A 26,911-nucleotide genomic window follows, 5' to 3' on the forward strand; every position below is an offset into this window, starting at 1 on the left:
GGGGACTCTTAAGGTCAGGCAGTTGGAAACCCTGATATAAGGTATGCATGAATTCTACGTAAATTAAAACCTGGTACCAATGGAGCCATTGTCCTGGGTAGGGATAATAATCCCTGTAGTTTTTGCCACACAGAACAGTTTAAATGAGATGACGCATATTGTTTTGTGAATTTAGGGACTAAAGTTACCAGATCAGGAGGCGTGGAGGGGCTTACAAATCTCTCTCCTCTTGATCTTCATTGCAGTGGTGGACCAGGTGTGTAGAGGTCCTATAACCACTGTAACCCTGGAGGGAGGCACAGATCCTCTTGACTTCTTGCCTATTCCTCCTAGTAGCTCAGACTCCAGGCTGTGAGCTGTTCTAGGGCAGAACACCAAGGGTCTGCCTCTTCCTTCCCTTACTCATTCTAGGACCTCTTCTTTCAAAAGAGAGATCTGAAAAAGAAAGGGATGCAGATTCCAGTCAAACCTTAAAAAGAGGGGCTGTGGGGCTTCCCTGGTGGAGCACTGGTTGAGAGTCTGCCTCTCGATGCAGGGGACACAGGTTCGTGCCCCGGTCCGGGAAGATCCCACATGCCGCGGAGTGGCTGGGCCCGGGAGCCATGGCTGCTGAGCCTGCGCGTCTGGAGCCTGTGCTCCGCAACGGGAGAGGCCACAACAATGAGAGGCCCATGTACTGCAAAAAAAAAAAAAAAAAAAAAAAGAGGGGCTGTCCTTACTGCCCCCTTGGGTCTCTCTTGGCCCAGCTCAGGTGCCCAGAGCCCTGTGCATGGTGTTCTTTTACAAGAATGCTGATTTCCAAGACCCCATTTCTTGAGCCAAAAGGTGTTGGTCCAGGTTTCCATTCTTTTGAAGCCCTACTGTGGCAAATTAACACAACAGATTACGTGTAAGGCGCTAAATCAAGAGCTTCATGAAAGCAGATGGAAGTTTTATTCATTTCTATGCCCCTGTCACTAGTTTCTGGGTCACATTTGAAGGGCTGACATGGAACTCAGTATAAAGCTAAATGTGAAAAGGTGGCAGGGTTTCAAACAGACTGGCATTTCAGTAGCTCCCTTTATTCATTCAACAAATATTTGGATGCTTACTATGTGCAGGGCATATTCTAAGAGGCATAGAGGGCAGTGGATTTCAAACTTTAGTGAACTTCAGCATTGCTTGGAGGGCTTGGTAAAGCACAAAGTTCTGAATCATAGCTTCTTAATCAGGAGGTCTGGGTGGGCCCTGAGAATGTGCAATTCTAACAAGTTCGCAGGTAAAGCTGGTGCTGTTGGTCTGGGGACCACACTCTGGGAACCACTAGAATGAGGCACGGCAAGAGCTAAGTCCCTGACGTCACTAGACGCACAGTGTAGGGTGCTCATGCCATAGAGACCTACGGTGGAGATTTCGGTCGTCTGTGCAAGTCAGAAGGGGAGACGCGCAGGGGGCACAGAAGCCCCTTACGCTGCTGTCTGTGCCTGCCACCCCCAGAGTCATCCACAAACTGTGAAGTCAGATGTGCCGCGCCCCTCCTCTCCTCGGGGTCGCCTGGAAAGGAGCAGGCGGGAGGAGGGAGCCCTGGCACATCACTCGGGCTTGGGCCGTGTGAGCAGCGGGCGCGCACTGTTAGGACCGGGGGTTCGGGGAATCAGTCCCGGACAGGCCTCTGCGGGAGGAGAGCAGAGGAAGGCACCTTCCCCCTACGCGACCCCGTCTGCGCTGGTGCTCGGTAGGCGGTCTGGCTGGTGGCGACGGCGGCGCGGGGCGGGGCGCCGCGATCCCCGTCCTTCCGGGGCAGAGCCGCTCGCGTCGCCTCCGCCCCCTCGTCGCCGTAGTCCTCGCCCGGCTGGCTCGGCTTCGCGGCGCGGGGAGCCGGCGGCGCCGCAGACCCGGCCGGCCCGCGAGCCATGGCCCAGCCCGGCGAGGAGGCGCTGTCCGGGCTCGAGACCGCGGTGCAGATCCGCGTCGCCATCCAGGAGGCCGAGGACGTGGAGGAGCTGGAGGACGAGGAGGAGGAGGGGGCGGAGGCGCGGGGTTCGGGGGACCCCTCTCGGTACCTCAGCCCAGGCTGGGGCAGCGCCAGCGAGGAGGAGCCGAGCCGCGGGCACAGGTAAGCGCGGCGGCAGGGCCCTGGCCCAGGTGGGAGCCGCCGACCCCGAGTCCCGGCCGAACCCGAGTTGGGGGAGCACAACTCCGCGGGCACAGCGGGTCGTCACACACACACCCACCCGCCCCAGGACGCTGCTCTGGGCCGTCCCACGGAGTCAGAACTGGCTTTTGGCGGTTGCTGGTGCCCGGGTCCGTAGCCTTTAACCCCACCAAGGCTCTCGGAACTGGCGGCGGGGATCTGAGGGGCCTGGACGTGGGCATGCTCTGGGACCCAGGGGGAAGTCCTTCCTGGACCATCCTCGCCATCTCCTTCCCAGAGGGAGACTCTCCTTGTCTGAGCTCACCCAAAGACCCTCCAAAAAGCCTAGCCCAGCCCAGTCTTCACTTCCGAAGCAGGCCCACCTAGCCTTCACTGCCATCATTTCCCTGTCTGCTTATCAGTCCAAGTGGGGTTGGGGGGCCGGCCAGGCACAGCTGACACTTGCTGCTGGGGGATCCAAGGAGGAGTGATTTCACCGTGTAGAGAGTTCATTTGCCCCATTTGGGATCAGTTCAGGGCTTGCTGCTTCATCCTCCCCTACTGGGGGATTCCCATTTTCATGCTTCTTCTCCATCTGACTTCTAAGCTTGCATCATCATCTTGCTGCCTTGGCGTTGAGTTCCTGGGTAATGGGTAGTCTAGCACAAGAAACCACCTGTCTAACCTCACCTCTGGGTCCTGAGCTTTATTATCAGCCAGAGAGAGACCTTACTCTTGTGTCCACTAACACCCAGGCCTTTCAGGACTGTGATTTTTTTCCTGCTGTTGAAAGGAGATGCAGTATGGAGCATCCATAGCAATAAGAGTAGGGCAGTGACAGAACTTGCAAATAATGGGAGATCCCAAGAGGCATCTATTAAGAGTCCTCTTGGCACATGCTTTGAGCTGCCAGAGCTCTGCAGGATTATTCCCTGGCAGGCGTATATTTATTTCATCAGGAGAACACTCAACTCAAGGGCATGAGGATCCTGGGGCTAGAGCCATTCCCCTTCACTGCCTGACCCTTCCCCAGTGGAAGAGGTCTAGATTTAAGGACCCAGAGTTTCAGGGCATTCAGATAGAGGTATTCGAGCAGGAAAGTCCAGCCCAGTGGTTTAGTGCAGGAAAGCTGGGCCACAGCAGATGACATGAGAGATTAGGACATAATATCAGCACTTTACTGTAAAGTCTGATTCATTCATTCACTCACCTGTGTGCTGAGTATTGAAAGTATAAAAATAATGAGTCACTGACATCTCACAATCTTGAGAAGGCAGCTGCTTAGTCAAATCATTTCAGAGGTCATGTAAAATAGTCCAGAGTGGCTTATTCTGCTGAATTTATTTGCCTGTAACTGTGGCAAAGAGCTGTCCCCTATCCCGGGGACTACATTTTGAGATTGTACCATTAGCAGGGATTAAAGCCCTACTTATTTCTTGGGAACCCCTATGGAGATCTAGAAGAACACGATCCTTTCTTCAGGTGTGGGGTGGTTCTTACCCCAGAGCCACCCTTCTCTCCCAGCTCCAAGGGCTGGAGTCTCATGGAGCGTTCAGTCTGAAGCCTTTCCTGCTGCCCACTGGCATAGAGTTGACCCCAGAAAAATCCCTGGGGTTCTTCAGGGTGGTGGAGCTGACAGAGCCCAGCGGGCAAACATCCAGAGCACAAGGAGAGTGCAGCCAAGAACAGGAACCACGCCGTCCCCTGCTTGAGCCAGCCTGGCACAGCAGCGGCCACCACCCTGTGTGGACACTTCTGGGCTCCCAGAGCCTGCAGGAGAAAGCCCAGGTTCCCAAACCCACTGGTTGAGATGGGTATCCACCCGCATCATCCCTCAGCCCATTGCTTCCTTCCCTGCCTGTTTTAACAATTCGTGCTCCCCCAGTGCTGACCCCCACTAGGTCCCTGAACACAGGGTGCTGTTTTGTGTCCACATGTCTTTGTGCTCCCACCTCAGATCCCTCTGATTAATTTCTAGTAGCCTTAAAACTTTGCTGCCTCTTCCCCACCATCCTCAGTCCCTACCCCAAAGCCAAGTTTGTTTTCTCTTCTTCGTGTTGCTGTAGTACTCTGTACACACCACAAATGTAATTCTATAGTTTTGTCTCCCTCATAAGAATATGAGCTCCATGACTTCAGGGACCGTGCTTACCTTGTTTTCATTGCATCCTCAGTGCCCAGCATGGCACCTGCCACGTAGTGGGTGTTCTATAAATATGTGTTGAATGAATGTGTGTCTCTATCATAGCACTCACTCCATCAGGTTGAAATATTTGTGTGTTTCTCCTCTTCTAGACAGTGAGATCTTTGAAGGCAGAGACCTTGTCTTAATCTTCTCCATATCTCCAATACCTAGCACCATCTCTCTAGTCTTACCTCCATCTTGCTCACTAAAAAGATGTCTTTTCTTTTATTCTCACCTTTTTAACATAAAAATTTCAGACATAAAATGTGAAAGAGTAGTAACCTGAGCATTTGTATACCTGCCATCTAGACTAAACAATTGTTAGTATTTTGCCATATTTGTTTGATGGATATATAATGTGTGTGGTTTCCCCTGAACTATTTGAAAGTATGTTGTACACAAGACTTATACCCTAAGTACTTCATTTTGTAGCTCTTAATAATGACATTCTCCTATAAAATCATAATACTACTACTGCAACTAAGAAAATTAACAATAATTCCCTAATATAATCCCTAAAATCATCTAATAGTCAAGTTCCACATTCATGTTTCCCCCAATTGTCCCACACTGTATTTTACAGCTGTTTCTTTTTCACCTCAAACCAGAACCGCAGATCAAGACAGTTGTCTATTATATCTCTTTAGAATCTTTTAATCTAGAGCATCCCCACTTTTTTTTTTTAATGCTTTCCTGTTTTAGATAAGAGCCCAGATGTCTTGTTGAATGTTTCACAGTTTGAACTGGTCTGGTTATGTTCTCATCGTCTAGCTTAACTTGCTCCTTTGTACCATGTGTTTCCCGTAAACTCAAGTTAGCGCAGAAGGCTTGATTAGATTCAGTTAAACATTTTGGCAAGAAGACTCTTTGGGCAGTACCATAAACTTATTGCATCACGTCAGGCAGCATCCACCATTAGTGATGCTAAACTTGACTTCTTGGTTAAGGTGAACCCTCCATTGTGATTAACAAGTAACATCTGGTCTTCTTGTGAATATTCTTTCACCAACGATGTTTCACCTAACGGTGTTAGCATCCACTGATGATCTTTGCTTGAGTCAGTTCATTGGGGATTACATATTGGTGATTTTCTCATTTTATCATTCTTTGTACATTTATTAGCTGACATTCGTATGTAAAATAGAGCTTTCCCTGATCATCTGGGATGGAACAAGAGTCCCTCATAAAGAGGCAAACAGAAATGAGCACTTCCTTGCCTTCTCCCCCTCAGTTTATTTTTCCCCCTCAGTTTATTTTTATTTTCTTCCAGTTTTATTGAGATATAATTGACTACAGCACTATATAAGTGTAAGTTGGACAAAATAATGATTTGACTTACATGCATCATGAAATGATTATCGCAGTATGTTTGGTGAACATCCATCATCTCATATAGACACAAAATTAAAGAAATAGAAAACAAGTTTTTTTCCTTGTGATGAGAACTCTAAGGCTTTACTCTCTTAACATCTTTCATATAACATACAGCAGTATTAATTATATTTATCATGTTGCACATTATTTCCCTAGTACTTATTTATCTTATAACTGGAAGTTTGTACCTTTTGACCGCCTTCATCCAATTCGTCCTCCTCTCCCCCATCCTCCACCTCTGGTAACCACAAATCTGATTTCTTTTTCTGACTTTGTTTGTTTGTTTTTGAAGTATAATTAACCTCCAACACTATGTTAGTTCCTGTTACACAACATAGTGATTCGATACTTCTATACACTTCAAAATGATCACCACGATAAGTCCAGTTACCATCTCTCACCATACAAAGATATTACATAATTATTGACTTTATTCCCCACACTGGACATTTCATACCCATGACTCATTTATTTTGCAGCTGGAAGTTTGTGCCTCTTAATCTCCCTCATCCATTTGTCTCCTCCCTCTACTTCCCTGCAACCACCAGTTTGTTCTCTGTTGCTGTTTTATTATGTTTGTTCATTTGTTTTTTAGATTCCACATATAAGTGAAATCATACAGTATATGTCATTCTCTGTCTGACTTATTTCATTTAGCGTAATACCCTCTAGGTCCATTCATGTTGTTGCAGATGAGAAGATTTCATTCTTTTTTATGGCTGAGTAATATTCCATTGTGTGTATATGTATGTGTGTGCGTGTATATATATATATATATATATATATATATATATATATATATATATATACATACACGCACACACACCACAGCTTCTTTATCCATTCATCCATCTGTTTATGGATACTTAGGTTGCTTCCACATCTTGGCTGCTGTAAATTATGCTGTGGTGAACATAGGGGTGGATACATCTTTTCTAATTAATATTTTCATTTTCTTTGAATAAATACCCAGGAGAGAATTGCTAGATTATATGGTAGTTCTATTTTTAATTTTTAAGGAATCTCTATACTGTTTTCCATAGTGGCTGCACCAACTCACATTCCCATCAGTGGTGCATGGGGGTTCCCTTTACTCCACATCTTTGCCAACACTTGTTATGTGTTGTTGGTTGTTTTTTTTTTTTTTGCGATACTCGGGCCTCTTACTGTTGTGGCCTCTCCCGTTGTGGAGCACAGGCTCCGGACGCACAGGCTCAGCGGCCATGGCTCACGAGCCCAGCCGCTCCGCAGCATGTGGAATCCTCCCGGACCGGGACACGAACCCGTGTCCCCTGCATCGGCAGGCGGACTCTCAACCACTGCACCACCAGGCAAGCCCTGTGTTGTCTTTTTGACAATAGCTGTAATGACAGCTGTTAGGTAATATCTTACTGTGGTTTTGATTTGCATTTCCCTGCTGATTAGAGATGTTGAGCATCTTTTCATGTGCCTGTTGGCCATCTGTATGTCTTCTTTGCTTTCTGATACTAGATATTCTAGGCTTAATTTGTACTTTTGTCATGGAATCCCTCCATTCCCACAGGAATCCCTGATTTTTCAAATGCTAGGTGGAAGGTATTTAGAAACCAAGACCTGGAATTAAAAGTGCTAATTTCTGCTGGGGCATCATTTCTTCAGGCCCTTTCAATAGACAGAACTAAGAAATATATTTTTTAAAAATAAGTTTATGTTGATAATTCCAATTCAGATTTAACATTTCAGGGGTTTTGCCTTATTTCTTTTATTTTTATACTGAAAATCTTGATTCCTAATAACAATAACACATTTACTTATTTGCTTTGTCTTACAGTGTGTAAAAATGATTTAAAACTATAATACTAAATATTAGTATGAATGATAAAACCACTGAGCACATCTCCTCTTCATTTAACAAACAAAAACATCTAGGTTTCTTTCTCTTCGTGATTTTACAGAGCCATTGCCCAAGGCTATCTTTTCCCTGTTCTGGATGATGATAATGTAAGCTGTCATTTACTAATGCCATTTATGTGCCGTATGTGGAACTAAGTACCTTGTATATATTATCTCTGCTCCACACCACAAACCATTATATAGACCTGGAGAGACATCCACTAGTTGTACTTTTCCTAGGCCCTAGGAAATATGCCAGAACAGTATGGCAGAAGACAGGATTAGAGAGGAAGGTCATGATCTCTGTAATAAATATGTAGGAAGCCATGGACCAACCAAACATAGCATAGGCCTCTGCTAGTAGCATCCAAAATGTAGTTGTTCCCGTGATACCTTTTCCAGAGTTGGTACATACCTATATGTGTTTTCGACCTGTCCTCCTGAACCTTTATTTTTTGAATCTTCTCTCATGTTTTTATATTGCATTATCAATTTGGTTGCCTTTCTGAACCTTTTCAGATTCATTATCTTTTTCTAGAGACGAGTCAAAAGGAACTTCACACAATGGTACTGGACCCTAGTGTTTTTCATAAATGTTATTTTCTCCTTTGTGTTCACTATCCTCCATGTTGCTGTCCATCATTTTCCTGGCCTTGGTGACCCAACCAACATATATTAGACCATTGGCAAGGATAGATGATGAGTCCAAAAATTTTTCTGTACTGAAAGTCTTAGTGAGGAGCTCATTACTCCACCATTTTAGTTTGGGTATTTTCCTTCATAAGGTATCATCTGATTAACCACTCAATTAACAGCCAAAGTAGCTTGAAATTTTATGAGAAAAGCAGCCTTGGAGATCTTATCCTGCCCTTATTTCTCCAAATCATTTACAAATATAATAGATATTTCAACACTGGTCTGTGGAGCCCAATTAGCTGTTTCGAAATGTACCCCTTATTTCTATGCTTTGTTTCCATTTCTAGCAAGTTTACAGTCATAACAAAAGAACTCATCATCACTCCCAATTTATAATACTTTATTTAAAGCAAAACAGTAACGCAAATGTAAAACTTTTTCACAGTCCTCTTGAAAGGCCACTAGCAACATATACACCAGGAACCATACTTTCTCCCTAAAATAATTCTGATAGGTGTGATTTGCCCATACAGAAACAATTCACTTTACCTTGGTGATGCTTTTTAAATTCCTACTACATGCAAGGCTCTGGGTAGAATGAAAGAAACCAATATGAATCCTACCCTCCCAGAACTTAGAGTTCAGGACACTAATAAGATATGCACACAAGTAGCTCTGATACAAATAGAGGCAAGTATTAGGAGAAGTTGAAATGATTTCCTTCCTGGGAGAGTTACGTTTGAGATGGGCCTTGATGTGTGACTAGGATTCGGACCTGAGAGAGAGGGGCAAGGCATTCAAGGAGATGGGAACAGCATGCACAAAGGCATAGAGTCCAGAAACCTTGTGATATGGGGAACTATATGTCTTTTATTTGCTTGGAGCAAAGGATCTGCAAGGAAATAGAAATGCATTTGGAAGCTGATTACAGCCAGATTCTAAGTGAATCTGGATAAAGAGCTGAGGATTTTGGATTTTATTTAATAAGAAATAGGAAACATTATTAGTATCAAAGCAGAGCAGTGGCATTTTATAGCTGTTCCTGAAAACGTGTAATAAGGCACAGAACGGAAGAGACTGTAGCCCAAAATACAACAGGAAGTGACAGGAGGTGGGAAGAAAGAACCCTAGAAAGGCTGTGGTTGGGAAATATGCAAAGGAGGCAAGAGTGAAAAGGGATGCTAATATCTGAGAGGTAATTTAAATTCTTCCTTTAGAACAATTGCCCAACCTCTCTACCTGCCAATGAAAGGTAGTAGACAATATACCCTTTACTTCCCAGGGGAAAAAAGAAACAAGATTATTTCCTAAAGGAATTGAGTGAACTAAGTGGTGATCTAGGGCTGCTAAGGTAGAGCTGGTACCTGATATAGGGCTCCTACTTAATGGTTCCCTTCCAGTTCACTCTGAAGTGAAGCCTGCCAATTGGCATGCCCCACCCATGTATATAGAGCCACCTAAGGAAGAAGAACAATAGGAGTGTACATATTCCTAGGGAGCCCTCACAAACCACCAAGAAAAAGCAACCCAGACTTCATTCTTCAGAATGAATAACTATGGAGCCATAGTTCCCTACTCCTAATGTGTGGGCTTCCTTCCAAGGGTCCCGAATGGAAAGGGGGAAAAAGGAGTCACTTTACAGTGGAGTCGTATGACAAACACTACCTCAGTCAGGTGATCAGGGTCAACATCCACAATTATCAGTCATTGGATAGTATGGGCCCTTTATATGATGTGATGAGAATGGAAATTTACATCAGTGGTCCTCTTCCCAAAAACTCATATCCCCAGTCTAATCATGAAAAAAATATCAGACAAATCCCAATTGAAGGACATTCTACAATATACCTGACCAGTACTCCTCAACATTGTCAAGGTCATCAAAAACAAGGAAAGTCTGAGAAAGTGTCATAGCCGAGAGAAAAGAGGAACCTAAAGAGACACAATGAATAAATATAACGTGGGATGGGATCCTGAAACAGAAAAAGGCTATCAGGTAAAAGCTAAGGAAATTTGAATAAAGTATGGACTTTAGCTAATAATAATGTATTAATACTAGTTCATTAAGTGTGCCATACTAATGCAAGCTATTAATAATAGAAGAATTCTGGTGTGGGATATATGGGAACTCTATGCTATTTTCACATTTTTTCTGTAAATCTAAAACTATTATAAAATAAGTTTATTTAAAAAATATTTTTAAAAAGAAAAAGACAACTGTTTACCAGCCACATGAAGAAAATCAGTGACATGAAAATTAAATGGAAAAACTGACCCCAGAGGATACAAAGGCAACACTGTTGGAAACAGAAGAGACTGTTAAAAATTATATATACTCCAGTTAGTACCCTGAGAGAATTTAAGATAGTGTATCCACAAAATAAGAACAGGATGCTCTTAAAAAGGAACGATCTGGGGCTTCCCTGGTGGCGCAGTGGTTGAGAGTCTGCCTGCAGATGCAGAGGACGCAGGTTCGTGCCCCAGTCCGGGAAGATCCCACATGCCGCGTGCCGCAGAGCGGCTGGGCCCGTGAGCCATGGCCGCTGAGCCTGCGCGTCCGGAGCCTGTGCTCCGCAACGGGAGAGGCCACAGCAGTGAGAGGCCCGCGTACAGAAAAAAAAAAAAAAGAACGATCTGAAGACATAAAAGAATGTTTAAAGACTAAATAATTACTGAAATTTTTAAAACTCACTGGAAAAGGTTGGAAGATAATGTCAAGGAAATCTCTTCGCATATAAATCAAAGACAAAGGCACAGACAGACAATGTGATAGAAAATGATAGACATAGAGGATCAGTCCAAGTGGTCAGTCAACTGACAGTATTTTAAGAAGAGAACTGCAAAATTAGCAAATGCCTTCTCCCTGCAGTGACCAATGTTTATATAGTAATAATAATGACCTACAACTGATTGACTTTCAGAGTTTAGTATCTATCTATAGACAAAGCATGAAATAGTAGTTCCAGAATAGACTGTAAATATTATGAACCATGACAAAATGAAATAAAGGCACATCTGAAAAAATTTGGGAAGTTGAAAATGTAAGGAGAGATGAAGGAAAAGGAGGGGTAATAATATGCACATCATATGTTGTGAGGAATTGGGAAATATTTTTTAATGTTGGTGGAATAAGAAAGAATTTTAAGTATGTTATTTAAAACACATAGAGAAGGCTAATAGAAAAACCAAAAATAATATAAAAATTTAAAAGTTGAAAGAAGAGGCTTTTCAGTGACCCCAAATCCTTCTTTTGTATAATAGGACATCAACAAAGAATTTCAGAAATTGGCAAGTGATGCATAGAGCTATGAACTTATTTTATAGACCTATACAGCAACTCTCATAGGAATTAAATGGTTGAATAGAGGTTGCATCTAAGAAAGAGGAGTGGAGAGGGGGATTGTTGCTCTCTTTATAAGTTTTCTACTATTTAATTTCCGTTGGTTCTATGTATATGTATTACTTTAATTTTTAAGCATTATTTTTTGATGAGCTATTAATAGGGTCCGAGGGAGAAGTAATGAGAACAGTTGGAATGGAAACGAGAGAACAGATGGGAGACACTGCAGAATAAAATCAGCACTTGATAACTGACGCAATGTGGGGGCAAAGAGAAGGCTGAAAAATGCATCTTAGGTTTTGAGTCTAAGCACAAAGAGAGTGTAGGGAAAGTCATTTGTCGGACAGTATGGGAGGGAAGATAATGTGGTTATTATAGGATAGTTGTAATTGACAAAAAGTTGTCAATGTTCATATATAAAGAATATAAACTTCTTTAATGTTTGTGAAGGATACATGGTCTTTTGTGTTCAAAGGCTGTTACAAGAACCAGGAAACAGTGCAGCAGTCTCCCCTCTATAAAACAGGCTTTCCTGATCTTCCAAGATTCCCCTTGGGAGATGCACAGTTGCTGCTGACAGCACCCATGCAGAGGGAGGGGTCCTCTGGGTGCAAGAAGCTCACCTCTGCACTCACACAGAGGTTTTCTATCACCTCCCAGTACTACCCACCTGTTCTGGAATTTCTGGTTATTTGCTCACCAGGTGCAAATACTGACACAGAGTCACCTCCCAACATATTATGGATTATTTACTGAGCAATTGTGTGAAAAGGAGATGAGCTTCCCAGGTAGAATGTCTGTTGGTAAACAGGCCCAGGCTTTGGTCCTACCTGAGGCTGAGTTCTGCAGAAGGTGACAGCTTGATTCTGGACATATTGAAGCAGTATCAGGCTATCCACTTGGAAACATCAGGCAGGCAGTTAGGAATTGAGGACTGGACTCAGGAGTGAGAGCAGGATGGAGGGGTAGGAGGAGAGGCAGACTTGAATCAGATGAGCCAACCAGTGGCTGAAGTGTAGAGGTTGCCAGGGGATAAAGAACCAAGGAAAGATCCTTGGCAAATACCTACATTTCAAAATGGGAGGAGGACGAAGATCCTGAAAGGGCAGTCAGATGGGAAGAAAACCCAGAAAAGAACAACTCATGTAAGCCCAGGGGGAGAATATCAAGAAGAAGGTGATCAACTGTGTCCCATCCTGCAGCCAGGGGCAAGAGACCAAGATGGAGAAAAGGCACCCAGATACAGCAAATGAATTCTCTGGTGGATGTCCAGACACACAGAACAAGTCTGAGGAAGGTCTGGGCAAGTCTGATTGGATGAACTTGATTTTCTTAATCAAGTCTGAGGTAGAATCATCTGCAGGGAGTAAAGTCTTCCTGTGGCTGACCTTGGGAAGAATGGGAGGGTCTAATATAGGCACTGGAGAAAGTGAGAAATTGCATCATCTTCCTTCCATTATGTTTTATTTGTGTGTAAGTTTACTTTTAGTGATGGCATCAACTGCTCTGGTTAGGAAATAGGACTTATTGGCCTGTGGGTCCCTTTAATGGTCTGGTCACCTGTGATACACTAGCCATTTGTAGTAAGTTGGGCCATTTTGCTTATGCCTCTGAGTCCACCCAAAACTCTTCACTGGTCGTTATCACACACCTCACCCCATCCCCTGCTATTTATTGTCATCCTTGTCAGCTGGGCCCAGAACTTCCTATGCATTCTTAGTTGTTTCATCTGGTATATTCAACCTATCCATTTTAACTACTATCTAGGGTGTACACTTTCTGTAATAAAGTGAAAATTTGTACTTTCCATCTGGCATTTTCTTTTTCATTTCATTGATTTTCCCACTGACACTTTTCCTTCGGCGTGTTTTGAGCACCTCTCTTCTCAGTGTAGTGTTACTATCCTAGTATTTGACTGTAAGTAGTAGAAAACCCAACTAACAGTGAATTAAACAATTAGGATTTTATCTTTCTCATGTAATAATCATAATTATGCAAGTATGTAGTTATAGTAGTTGGTTCAGCAACTCAGTAATATCAGAACCAATAATGTCAATAAATTAGGCCAAGCTGATTCTCCTGACCTTTTCCTTGTGGTAGTAAAATAGCTGCTACAGCTCCAACCATTACATCCACACTCAAAACAGATAAAAGGGGAAGGAGTTAAGGCCAAGGCCAAGAGATTTTCACTTGTATGTTATTGGCCATAACACGACAAATGGCTACCACCTCTAAGAGAGACTGGGAAAGTGAGCATTTAGTTTTTATAACCTCCATAGTAAAGGAGGGCAAGTGAGAAAGAGTTTGCTATTAGATGTTGGGTGAGTCAGACTGGTGTCTGCCACAGCTACCTTTTAGGGACTTTTAAAATATTCAGCTTATCTACTATTTAAGTTGCACTTGACCTGTTATATCTAATGAGCTGCCTTAACATATTCCCTTAGTTTATCATCCCATTTTTAAAAAGCCTTTTGAAGAAACATACTTTTAAAGTTAGTCTCTCAGACTGTTTTTTTTTTCCTTTAGTACATACACATTTGTCTTGTGACATCAGTAAGGTATTTTAAAAACCATTTCCATACTCTCTACAGGCAAATAACTAAAACTCTTCATTTTAAAAATCTACAAGTGCCTGTATTTTATGCTAAATATAATTTCTGAAATTGAAAAATTGTGAGATAGATTTAGGTTTTTTTTCTCCTGCCAGAATATTCGGGTTTTTTTTTCTCATTTGGACTCTTATACAATTGCTTTCTTTTTTTTTTTTTTAAGGTTGTGAGCCAGTGAAAATTTTGCTGGAGTTGAAGAACGTAAATGTATGTGCCTTTTCCGGCTTTAAACTGTCACATTCATAGGTTATTTGACTTTATGAGCCCTTTTTTTTTTTAATTGGTTATTTATATGAACTCTCTGAGCCCTTTTGGAAGCCTGGCAAGTTCTCCCAACACAGTGGAAGTACCTTGGATGCTTTAGGAAGACTAGGATGCTTTAGGGGGATTAGGTTTTTGCATCTGTCCCAAGAGATGCTCTTTCTGCTTGGAACATGTTGATGGAGGCTCTGGGTCTGATAGTCAATGTTATTAGACATCAAACTGCCACAAGGAAAGTAGTTCTTTTTCTTTTCTCTGGAAGTAATTTTTAACCAATACTTTTTATTGAATAATAAATATAGTATTTATATAATACATAATTTGGTAATTAAATATACAAAAGGGAACTCACCTTTGATAACTTCTAATAATGGTGTCAACTATGATGTGGATAATCACAAATTCCTTAAATATTTGTGGTTTTGACGATTTTATAATCTCTTCATGAAAGATTGACCTTCCTAAAGAAGCTTTGCCCAGGATTTCTTTGCATTGTTCTCATGTCCTAATATTCTCGGAGAGAGGGAGAGGAAGTATGTCCTGCTGGGGGGCAGGGGGGTTCATTTAGAAAGGCCCCAGTGAATGAGATTGTTTCCAGATTTCCGGCAGTGTCCCAACAAAATGTGGAAGGTATCATGTGTGCTGACTTTGGAGACAGAAAATTTGAGTTTGAAACCTATATCTGCCCCTTATGACTGAACAAATGAGTGTGTCTATCACTTACTGAGCCCTGAGGGTATGTCAGGTACTCTTCTAGATATTTCCATGAATTAACTAATCTTCACACAAGTCTATCAAGAAAGTGACTATCATGAGTCCCAATTGATAGCTAATGGAACTGAAGTATGGCAGTGAAGTTCCTTGCCTAAGTTGACTGAGCTAATAAATGGTGGTGTCAGGATTCAAACCCAGGCAGCCTAACTCTAGAACCAGGACTCTTAGTTACTCTGCTAAACTATCTTCTAGAAACCGGGATTTGTGGGGAGGGGAGAATAGGAGTATGTGTGAAAAGCATCTTGTCAATGGCAGAGCAACATAAATGTTAATAGAGGGTGTTGTTTTTCTTTTTTAATGATCTTCTGTTCTTGTTAAAAATGAAAGCTTGACCCATTGACAGACGAATGGACAAAGAAGAAGTGGTACATATATACAATGGAATATTACTCAGCCATAAAAAGAAACGAAATTGGGTCATTTGTAGAGACACGGATAGATCTAGAGACTGTCATACAGAGTGAAGTAAGTCAGAAAGAGAAAAACAAATATCGTATATTAATGCATATATGTGGAGCCTAGAAAAATGGTACAGATGATCTGGTTTGCAGGGCAGAAATAGAGACACAGATGAAGAGAACAAACATATGGACACCAAGGGGGGAAAGCAGCGGCGGGGGGTGGTGGTGGTGGTGTGATGAATTGGGAGATTGGGATTGACATGTATACACTGATGTGTATAAAATGGATGACTAATAAGAACCTACTGTATAAAAAAATAAATAAATTTTAAAAAATGAAAACTTGATTTCTTAGCTAGTTGGGGGCAAAAATCTCTCCCCTTGTGGCCATGTGATTCTCACTTCTGAGGAGCCCAGTTCAGTTGTGACCCATTACAGTTTCCTAGGGCTGCTGTAACAAAGTGCCACAAACTGGGTGGCTTAGAACAACAGAAATTTATTGCTTCACAGTTCTGGAGGCTGGAAGTCCAAGATCAGGATGTCAGCAGGGGCTTGCACCCTCTTGAGGTGCTAGGGAAGGGTCTGTTCCAGACCTGTCCCCTAACTTCTGATGGTTTGCCGGCTGGCAATCTTAGACATTCCTTGACCTCTGCTGCATCACCCCGACCTCTGCCTTCATCTTCACATGGTGTTCTCCCTGTGTGCTCATGGATTAGGGCCCACCCTACTCTGGGGTGACTTCATCTTTAACTAATGACATTTGCAAGACCTTTTTTCCAAATACTTTAACTAATGACATTTGCAAGACCTTTTTTCCAAATACCATCACACTCTGACATATGGGAGGCGGGGCGGGACTTCAACATATGAAACTTGGGGGCTACGGTTCAACCCCTAACACCTCGTGTCCCCTTCTGGTCTCAGTGGCACCACGACAAGTGGGGGCGAGAACGAGCATGAGGACCTGGAGCAGGAGTGGCAGCCCCCGGACGAGGAGTTAATCAAGAAACTGGTGGATCAGATCGAATTCTACTTTTCTGATGAAAACCTGGAGAAGGACGCCTTCCTGCTAAAGCACGTGAGGAGGAACAAGCTGGGGTATGTGAGTGTCAAGCTACTCACATCCTTCAAAAAGGTGAGGCTTCGTTCTCAGAAGCCGCTTTGAGGATTTCAGAGGTGCTTTGGGTTGTGGTTCTCAATATTTTTTACCCCCTTGAAACCTGATGACTAACAACTTTTTATTTCCTCCAAGCCCTGAAAAAGGGGAAAAATGATCAAGAGAAGGGATTTAGGATCATTATTAAGAATATCCTCCCACTCTATTAAAAGGGTCCTGGGTGTTGGGACAAGTCTCAGCTGGTGGCAGTTATGAAATGACATTACTTTTTCTTAGCAAAGTTCAGGCACTCTTGCCGGACAAGTGGGTGGCCAGGAGGATGCTGTGCCAGGACAGGGGGCTGAGTGACCTTGAGAGACACCTACCCGGCCTAGAATTATCTGAAATCTAAGCTTTTCATTTGCCAACTTGAATAAATAAGAGGAGGAAGGAGCTCTGGGAGATGAGCCTCCTCCAAGACACCAGCCGCCTTTGCTGTGTAATGCCAACATCCTCATCCATAGGATGGAGATGTAGGATATCTACCGCATGTCTCTGCTGTATAGATCCAGCAACTGGGTTGTGAATTGCCTGCTTCTTGAAGAGTTAACAGGACGGTTGGAATAAGAACTCTGTGTCTCCCTTGGGGAAAGTGTATTTACTAGAATGGAAAGGCCCACGTGGCCTGTTGCATAACAGGATGTGTAACGAGTGGGTCCCAGCCAAGTTGCCTGTGTGCTTTGTCAGAGAGCGCTGGAGGAGAACTTTCCTCCCGGAGCTCTTCTCTGCCTCGCCCGCTGGAATACTCTGCCCTCTTCTCTTGATTTCTTTCCTTTATTCGTTCATCAAACATATGCTGAGTGCTGTGTTAGGCACAGGATATACAAAATGAACATGGCATTCCGCCCTGCCCTGGCAAAGTCCAGTAAGGGACACAGACCAGTGAAGGATCACAATATGACCATCAACAGTACTGCAATAGAAAGAACAAAGTACTGTTTGGAGCTAATTGATCAGAGCAACTAACCCTGCCTGGAGAATTGAGAAGTCTTCCCAGAAGCAGTGACATTGAAATAGGATCTGGAAGGATGAGTAGGAGTTTTCAAGGTACAGGAGAAGGGCATTTCATGTTGTAGAGGAAAAACCTACTCTTCTTCCTCACAATACTTCTGCCACCAGATGTGAGGGAGGTTTTTGCCCATACCAAGCAATTCTGTGACACTCAGCTGGGTGTCCTACAGTTTAACCCAATTCTGACACTGTCTACCTGGGGATAGCATCAGATCCCTACAGGTTAAGGGTTCTGCACCACACTTTAGATGCCAATCACAAGTAGTACGTCCCCAGGGATCCACAGCTTCTGTCTGACTTGGCTACAAATCAGAGGTTCCCATGACCTCCGCCCCCTTGGATTAGATTATTTGCTACAGCTGTTCACAGAACTCAGGAAAAGACTTAATTAGATTTACCAGTTTATTAAAGGATATGATAAAGGGTACAGAGGAACCACCAGATGCAGAGATGCACAGGGCAAGGTCTGGGAGAGTCCCAAGTGCGGGAGCTTCTGTCCCCATGAAGTTGGGGTGTGACACCTTCCTTAGGATGTGTTCACCAACCTAGAAGCTCTTCGAACCCTGAACTTTTGGGATTTTTATGGAGTCTTTGTCATGTAGAATGATCAATTATTGTTATAATAATTATTATAATAATTATCTTATTATATTATAATAAAAATATGGGGCTTCCCTGGTGGCGCAGTGGTTGAGAGTCTGCCTGCCGATGCAGGGGACGCGGGTTCGTGCCCCGGTCCGGGAAGATCCCACATGCCGTGGAGCGGCTGGGCCCGTGAGCCATGGCCGCTGAGCCTGCGCGTCTGGAGCGGACAGCAGTGAGAGGCCCGTGTACCGCAAAAAAAAAAAAAAAAAAAAATATATATGGATACTGTTATATCCCTTTCCTGCCCCTCTCCCCTTTCTGGAGAATGTCAGGGCTAAAAGTTCCAAGCTTCAAATCATGGCTGGTCCCATCCAGGAGCCCCACCCAGAGTCGCCTCATTAGAGCAGAAGATGCTCCTTGTGCTCTGTCGCTCAGGAACTTACAAACATTTTAGGAACTCAGTGCCAGTAACCGGGATGAAGACCAAATATATATATTTCTTAGTATAAATCACAGTATCACACATGTCCAGAGAACAGTGAGCAAGCCCTCACATGAAAGTGCTGGTGGGGGAACCCAAAACGGAGCAGCCAGTGCAATCATCCTGTACATTCCTTTATTCCTCCCCAGGGCCCCTAAAAGTGAGCCTAATATTCTTCCCTTTTTAAGTTGCCACTTACGGGATCTATTTAGGAGAGTTCTCTATTGAAAACTGGCTGCAGAGTAGATGCAGACTCCCCAACACCTCCAAAATGACAGCAAAGACCCTTGTCATTCTAAAGCGTTTCCTGCTAATCATAATAGGAAACATATATGACCAGGGCCATCACAAAGTTTTGGAAAATCTTACCAAGTTCTAGTAATTGCACAAAGATGGCAGCTCTCTGGTTCCTATTCCTTGGTGGTGCCTGGACACTCCTTCCCCAGGCTCACAGACCCAGGCCTGGGATGCTCAGACCTAACAGAGATTCCCAGTAGCCCTGACTCCTGGCTCTGGGCGGGGGGTACTGGGTCCTGCTTCTCTCTGGATTGGCCATGGCCTTCCAGCAGCTTCTCTGGCCCTCTGAGTAAGGCCGCCCTGGCCTTCCCCCAAGCACTCCTTGCCCAGTCTTCCCCTCCTCTCCTGAGTGCTCCCTCCCTGACTGGCAATGGAGAAGACCCCCCCATGTTTCACCCCCACAGAGCCATTGTCCTGTGGTCATCTTCTTCACCCTTTCTGGATCTCTCATTGACCCTGTCCGCCTGCAGTCCAACTCTTTGCCTGGACCTGCTTCTCTCTGCCCTTGGCTCATGCCACGGCAATCAGCCCATTGATTCTGTGTGTAGGTGACTTGTGATTCCCATACCCTAAGCCCCAGTCTGGGCTGTTTCACCCAGAGGCCACAGGCTAGAGTGGAGAGTGCCCTCTCTCCAGGAGCCTGCTGGTACTACTCAGAGCTCTGCCAGGGCTCCCCCCACCCCGCCCTGTTTGGGAGCCCTCCCTTCTGAGTTCCAGCAAGTTCCTGTTTGGGTCAGGGTGCCTCTGCAGAGCAGCTGCACTGGCTCCGGGTAATCTCGCCATTCCTGGCTCAGGTTACGCACCCACCCACGTCCACCATTTCTTCGGGATGACTCATTCTCCATGGCATTCCCTTCACCAGAAGTGGGCCTCTTGAAAATTACTGTTTTACGGTATAAATATAGCTTCCATGCGCTGCAACATTGATACGCACAATTTCCACTAAAGGAGGAGGAGTGAGGGACCGTTTGATCATTCTCCTTGACACCCAAGTTACATTTAATTCCAAGTTGAAACAGCCCGCATCATCTTCAGGAGATATTGAAAGATCTTTTGGCACCTTCTGTGTCTTGAATGCAGAAAGGTGGAAGCACCACTTCAGAGAAGGATTTGAATGTTAAAATCTCCAGATCCTGTCAAAATGGTAGCATGTAATATTTGAAATAATGATAGCACATAGTATTTGTTGAGTACTCACTGTGAGCTGGACACTGTCCTAAGTTTTATATATGTAAAATGTGTGTCTGGGGGTAGATATGTATGTATTTCTTTATTCATTTAGTCCTCATGATAGTTCTATGAGGTAGACACTATTAATGTCTTCATTTTACAGATGAGGAAGCTGAGGGACTGAGGGACTGAATAACTCTTCAGGTCTTACTGTCAGTTAGAGGTGGCCTCTGGATTTGTGTTTCCAACAGCCTTGTTCCAGAACCTGCAGGTTTAACCTTTAAACTTGCACAGAATAGAATATTTCCATACCTCGGAAAGATCTGTTGGACAGCACTGTTCTAAACCGTGCTGCCTTGTTTGTAACTGTAGAAAGTGTATTCGTTCACTCACTAGGTTTCTGAGTGCCTGCACACACCAGGTACAATTCTAGTTACTGATGTTCCAGGGGTAAGGAAAGGAGGGAGGGAGATTGTAGAGGACGCCAGGAGGACAAGGACAATAGGTAACCATCTCTGATTTGCTCTGTGTTCTTCAGGTGAAACACCTTACACGGGACTGGAGAACCACAGCACATGCCTTGAAGTACTCTGTGACCCTCGAGTTGAATGAGGACCACCGGAAGGTGAGGAGGACCACCCCTGTCCCACTCTTCCCCAGCGAGAACCTCCCCAGCAAGATGCTCCTGGTCTATGACCTCTACCTGTCCCCCAAGCTCTGGGCCCTGGCCACCCCCCAGAAGAATGGAAGGGTGCAGGAGAAGGTGATGGAACACCTGCTCAAGCTCTTCGGGACCTTTGGAGTCATCTCATCAGTGCGAATCCTCAAACCCGGGAGAGAGCTGCCCCCTGATATCCGGAGGATCAGCAACCGGTACAGCCAGGTGGGGACCCAAGAGTGCGCCATTGTGGAGTTCGAGGAGGTGGAAGCGGCCATCAAAGCCCATGAGTTCATGAGCACAGAATCTCAGGGCCGGGAGAGCATGAAAGCTGTCCTGATTGGTATGAAGCCACCCAAAAAGAAACCATCCAAAGAGAAGAACCAGGAAGAAGAACCCACTTCGAGCATCCACCTGAACAAGTCCCTAAACAGGAGAGTTGAGGAGCTTCAGTACGTGGGGGATGAGTCTTCCGCCAACAGCTCCTCCGACCCCGAGAGCAATCCCACGTCCCCTATGGCTGGCCGGCGCCATGCAGTCACCAACAAGCTCAGCCCTTCTGGCCACCAGAATCTCTTTCTGAGCCCGAATGCCTCCCCGTGCTCAAGTCCTTGGAGCAGCCCCTTGGCTCAACGAAAAGGCGTTTCCAGAAAATCCCCACTGGCCGAAGAAGGTAGGCCGAACTCCAGCGCCAGTCCTGAGACCTTTCGCAAGTGCATGGATTATTCCTCGGACAGCAGCGTCACTCCCTCTGGCAGCCCCTGGGTTCGGAGGCGCCGCCAGGCTGAGATGGGGACGCAGGAGAAGAGCCCCAGAGCGAGTCCCCTGCTCTCTCGGAAGATGCAGACTGCAGATAGGCTACCTGTGGGGGTGCTGAGGTTGCCCAGAGGCCCTGACAACACCAGAGGATTCCACAGTGGACACGAGAGGAGCAGGGCCTGTGTATAAATACCTTCTATTTTTAATACCAGCTCCATTGAAAACCTCTGTTTTCAAGGTTCTGACAAATACCTGGCATGACATAGAGTGAAATTAAGTCCCATTGAAAGATTTTGTATACGTGTAGACCTCTTAATTTATATGTTTGTAATATATATGAATTGCCTGGTATGCTCTGGTTTTAAGACCCTCTTCTAGTTCAGAGCACCCATTCCTCCCAGCATGACCATTATTTTGATGATGCCCAACGTGTGTGAATGGCTCTGGAGGGCTGTGGGACAGAGGCTGCCCAGAGAGGGCCTGGCAGTGGGTCTGTTCTTCGTGGCAGGGTTCTTCTCTCCAGTGACCGAGCCATCCTCAGTTGGCCATGCACGGGCTTCTTGAAAGCCCAGAGGAGTTCTGTTGTATGACAGCAACTAGTTAAGCCAGTAGCATGGTGTTTTATATGACCAAATGTATGTTTCCTGTCAAGTGAATAAATAATAAAACACCTAACTGGGAGTGCTGGCTCTGAACCCATAGACTGTGCCTGACAAAATCTCTGTGCATCTGACAAGGCTGTGGGTGGTGTCATGAGGCTCTGAGGAGCTTAACAGGGACACATTTCTTGAGTGTGCCCCAGGGCTCTCCTTGGGGCTCCTGGCAGCCTGAGAGGTCAGCAGAGCTTGTGCAGATGTTAGAGCACCACAGTCTTTCATCACAATGAATTGTACCAAACAAAGGCAGCTTAGTATAGACCAAGTTCTCTAGATGTGGTCCCCGGACCAGCAGCATTGACACCATCTGGGAACTTGTTAGGAATGCAAATTCTCAGGCCCTACATCAGCTGACTGAGTCAAAAACTATGGGAGAAGGGCCTGGAATCTGGATTTTAGCAAGCCCTCCAGGTGATTCTGATGCACTCTAGAATCTGAGAGCCACTGGTATGGACAATGGTTGTGGGACTTGAGGTCAGACAGTTTGACTCCCATATCCCCATCTTACTAGTTCTGTGACCTTAAGAGAGTTACCCGCACCCCCTTGGCCTCGTCGTATCCCTGTGAAATGCTTTGCCTTGACATCTGTTTCTTAGATGCAGCTGGCCCTCCATCAGTGTTGTTAGCTCCTTTTCAGTGGAAGCTGCCTGGGTGGAGCAGAAGGGGTACTGGCCTAGATTCCAGGGTTCACTTATCCACTTGAACCTTGGGGGATTTTAGGCAAATCACGTTTAATGGGATTCGTTAATAACTATTGAACAGTGATTGGATGCCAGGGACTATGCTAAGAGTTTTCCATGCATTATCTCATTTAATCCTCCCAACCACCACATAAGAAAGGTTCACATCTTATTTCTGTTTCACACTGGAAGAAACAGAAGCTTTGTGTGGGTAACTAAGTTGTCCAAGGTTTACGAGCTACATGATTGGTGGAGCTTGAACCTAGCAGTCTGACTCTGGATCCCACACTCTGAACACCAGATGGGTCTCAGAATGTGGAACCTCACCATCCACATTCCAAAAAGAAGAAACCCCAAATGGCATTAATATTTATTCAGCACCTTCTATGTGCTAGGCATTTGGCTAGACACATCCTTTCATTTATCCTCTTAGTGTCCCTGTGAGGTATTATTGTACCAGTTTTACTCATGAAGCTGCTGAGGTAGGATAATACCTCAGGCCATTGTGAAAACGGGAAAAGAGAGTGTATTTTTTGTTGTTGTTGTTGTTTAAGATTATGTTTATTAAGATTATGAAGTTATAAAGGATAATGGTTGAAATGTTAAAATCACTAATAATTCTCTTTTTTTTGTAATTTTTTTATTAGTTTCTGCTTTATAACAAAGTGAATCAGTCATACATATACATCTGTTTCCACATCCCTTCCCTCATGCATCTCCCTCCCTCCCACCCCTCCAGGCGGTCACAAAGCACCGAGCTGATCTCCCTGTGAAGAGAGTGTATTTTTAATCATACAGCTCTGTACAAATTAGCAGGAGATTGTTATCTGGTTAGTAAGATAGTGTGTCCCTAAAGTCCCTGAAGAATTCCTATTAACTGGTAAAAGCCTTCAGGAATTACTCAGATTTGCTGTTTCCACCACTACAACTGTAGGTGACCCAAAGGCTTATATCTGGAGCCCAGGCCTTCTGACCCTGGGCAGTGCCACTCGAGGTCCTGCCCTGGGCCTCCCTCTCTTACCCTCAGTCCCACTCACCCCCTGCCTGGTCCCTCCCACAGCCACCTGCCAATGGGACACCTGGGCTTCACCAGCTCTTACTGGCCTGGCTACATTCCAGGTGTTCCACTCCTTTACACCCTGGCACACAGCTGAAGCTCTATTTTAAGATCCTCTCCTGTGGATCATAATTACTTTAAAAAGTACCTACACTCTCACCTTTCTATGTGAATACAGATGAGCTTGGCCTTCCGTCCGTGGCACTGCCCCATGTGACCTTATGAAAGAACCCTGAACTTGAGGTCAGCAGATCCGGATTCTAGTTGTGGCTTTTCTGGTAAGTAACTGTTTGGCCTTGAGCAAGTCATTTCTCTTTGTGAGTCATGGTTTCCCCTTCCAACCAGTGAATAATGGTAAGATGCTCCTTAAATAAGGCCATAAGGCCATGTATGTGAAAGTGCCTTATAAAATGAAAAGTACTCTATAGATGTTAGTCATTACCCTGCTCTCTGATCATCTCCAAAGACAAATCCTCCTTCTGTGCTCTGGTGCTTAACTAGGGCCTCACATGGGAGTCACCTAGAGAGCTTTTCAAAACTGCCTATGCTCACCCTGACATAGTCTGATTTAATTGGTTCTGGGGTGTGGCCTGGGCATTGGTGGTTTTTGAAGCTCCTTGGGTGATTCTGATGAGTGGGCAGTGTTGAGAAGCACTGATTCCTTGGAATGAGGAGGGCACTTGGGATAAATTGAGGGAGTCTCAGAGACACCAATCCCTCCTCCTTATTCAAGGCTGGGGTGTGGTCTCCTTTGTAGACCTCGGTGCGGCCCAGAGACCCTGAGCACCTTGCTGATGAACCTGATCTTCCTAAATCTCTGGCCAAACCTTTAGCTGGGGCATGGGATTCCTGTTCGTGAGCATAGCAGGACTTTCTAGAATAGTTTGATGGGGAAAGTTAGCCAACAGCCTTTTTACAGATGTTTCATTATTTTTAATGAAAACCAACTCCCTCTCCATGTGGGGACCGGAAGCCTGCTGTACATCTCCACTTGTGGTGCTGGTAGAACATCCACATTCCACACACATCCAAAACACCACCTTGTCTGCCCCCCCACCCCCACCGACCCCCCCCAAACACACACCTGCTGCTCCTGACTTCCCATCTCAGCCAGTGACGTCACCGTCCTCCACGTCCCCCGGACTGGAGGAGAGACCTTGTAGCATATGTGACGAATGGAGGTTCTAGACTTTGACCCTCTGGGTTCATATCCTAGTGACCTCTGACAAGTGACTTAGCCTCTCTGTGCCTCAGTTTCCTGTCCCAGGAAAGGTGGATGATGATAATTCCTACCCCCAATTTGTCAGAGTTAAATGAGTTAATTTTTGTAAGCTGCTTGCTAACCTGAAGATAGTAAATTTAGCTCAAAGAATGTGAGGTTGTCATATTTATACCTTCTTCCTTTTTTCCCCACATTCAATCAACAACTCAGAGCTGTTAGTTCCAGCCCTGAAATGTTCCTTACATGTTCTTTTCCTCCCCACGTGCTTACTTACGTCCATACACCCTCCTCCCTGTCTTCAATCCTCGTCTTTAATCTATCCCCCATCATGCCACCAAACCCATCTTACTAAAGCAGAGTTCTGTTTGCATAACTTCCCTAACTTTAAAAAAAAATTGCTGGCTGCCCCTTTCCTAAACACAGAATAAGGGCCAAGCTGCCTCAAATTCCTGCCGTGCAGTGCACCTTGGAGGGAAGTCTCTCTGAACATGAGCTCGGTTGATCCACCGTCTGTTGGACCGTAGGGTGGCCTGAGCTTCAGGCCAGTTTCACGTCCAGAAGCCTGTCCGTGCCTGTATCTTGTTTACTATTGCATCACCCCAGGGTGTGGCCGGGTGGAAAAGGCTCTGTTTGGGTTTAACCAAACATGGTTAGTCTCATGTGGGACTGAACTACATGAGAAAGTACTTTTTGAAGACACATAGGTCAGTGATTATTTTTAAATACTTTCCCTAAAATGTGAATTGGTTTTTTCCAGTAGTTTTCAGCGACATATTCTATTCCCTATGAGTTGTAAAACATGCTGGAAAACTACCTAGAAACTAATGGCAGAACTCTAAGGAGGAAAGGATTGAAACAGCAGGGGGTGTTGACTTCTTGTTTCCAAAGCCATCTGATGCTGCTGAGTGCTCCTTCCCTTGGTGAAGAGGTAGTCCTGTCCGTGACAGCCTGAGAACTTCCTCCTCATGAAGCATCTTTCAGGAGGATGGTCATGCAGATGGGTCAGTCCTTTGCATTGCTGCCAGTGGAGCCAGTGGAGTGAGGGCCATATACCAGCCACTCACCGCTCTGGGAGCTGGAATAAACGGGGTCGTGGGGGGGGGGGGGTCAGGAGTGTGTATGCAGCCGACTGGTGAACCGTGCTACTTTCCCTTGGACCAGTTTCTAGTTGAGCGGCTGTTTGCACAGCAGCCCTGGTTTGGAATCAGCTATAGGATGAGCAGAAGCAAGTGAGTTGTGTGTTGTGACTGTACACAGACATCAATAAATTCCACAGACGTTCCCCATTATGGGTAAAAGGAGCAGCGGGCTGAAAGGCTTTGGATGAAAGATGACTACAAAGTGATCCTTGCCCTTTTCTGTAACTGGAATGTGCAGTAGGTTCAGATCTGCCTTCTCACCATTGCAATTATAGTTAATCCACCTTCAAAGATGAATTTGGGGAGGTCAGTTTGTTGTGGCTCTTCAGAGAGGTTGCCCAGAGGCAAATTCTTCTCCTTACTTTACTCTCTTAGTGCCCCCTAGTGTCCAAATTGGGGCACAGCCCTGTCTAAAGGGAACATAACCTGGTACCTGCAGAGTCCAGCTTATGTTCCCATGGTTGGGAAATATTAA

At 44.9% G+C, this 26,911-nt stretch overlaps 1 protein-coding gene across 1 annotated transcript; it reads left to right on the forward strand.

The window, feature by feature from the left end:
• The first annotated feature begins 1,826 nt into the window (after positions 1–1,826).
• On the forward strand, positions 1,827–23,622 carry LARP6 (La ribonucleoprotein 6, translational regulator). The gene is made up of 3 exons (XM_060097080.1): positions 1,827–2,095; positions 16,490–16,700; positions 20,804–23,622. Exons 1-3 carry the CDS (start codon positions 1,893–1,895, stop codon positions 21,869–21,871), a joined length of 1,482 nt encoding a protein of 493 aa, XP_059953063.1. The 5' UTR covers positions 1,827–1,892; the 3' UTR covers positions 21,872–23,622.
• Positions 23,623–26,911: the final 3,289 nt, after the last annotated feature.

The sequence above is a fragment of the Mesoplodon densirostris genome, chromosome 4 (genome assembly GCF_025265405.1).
Source record: "Mesoplodon densirostris isolate mMesDen1 chromosome 4, mMesDen1 primary haplotype, whole genome shotgun sequence".
Lineage (NCBI taxonomy): Eukaryota > Metazoa > Chordata > Mammalia > Artiodactyla > Ziphiidae > Mesoplodon > Mesoplodon densirostris.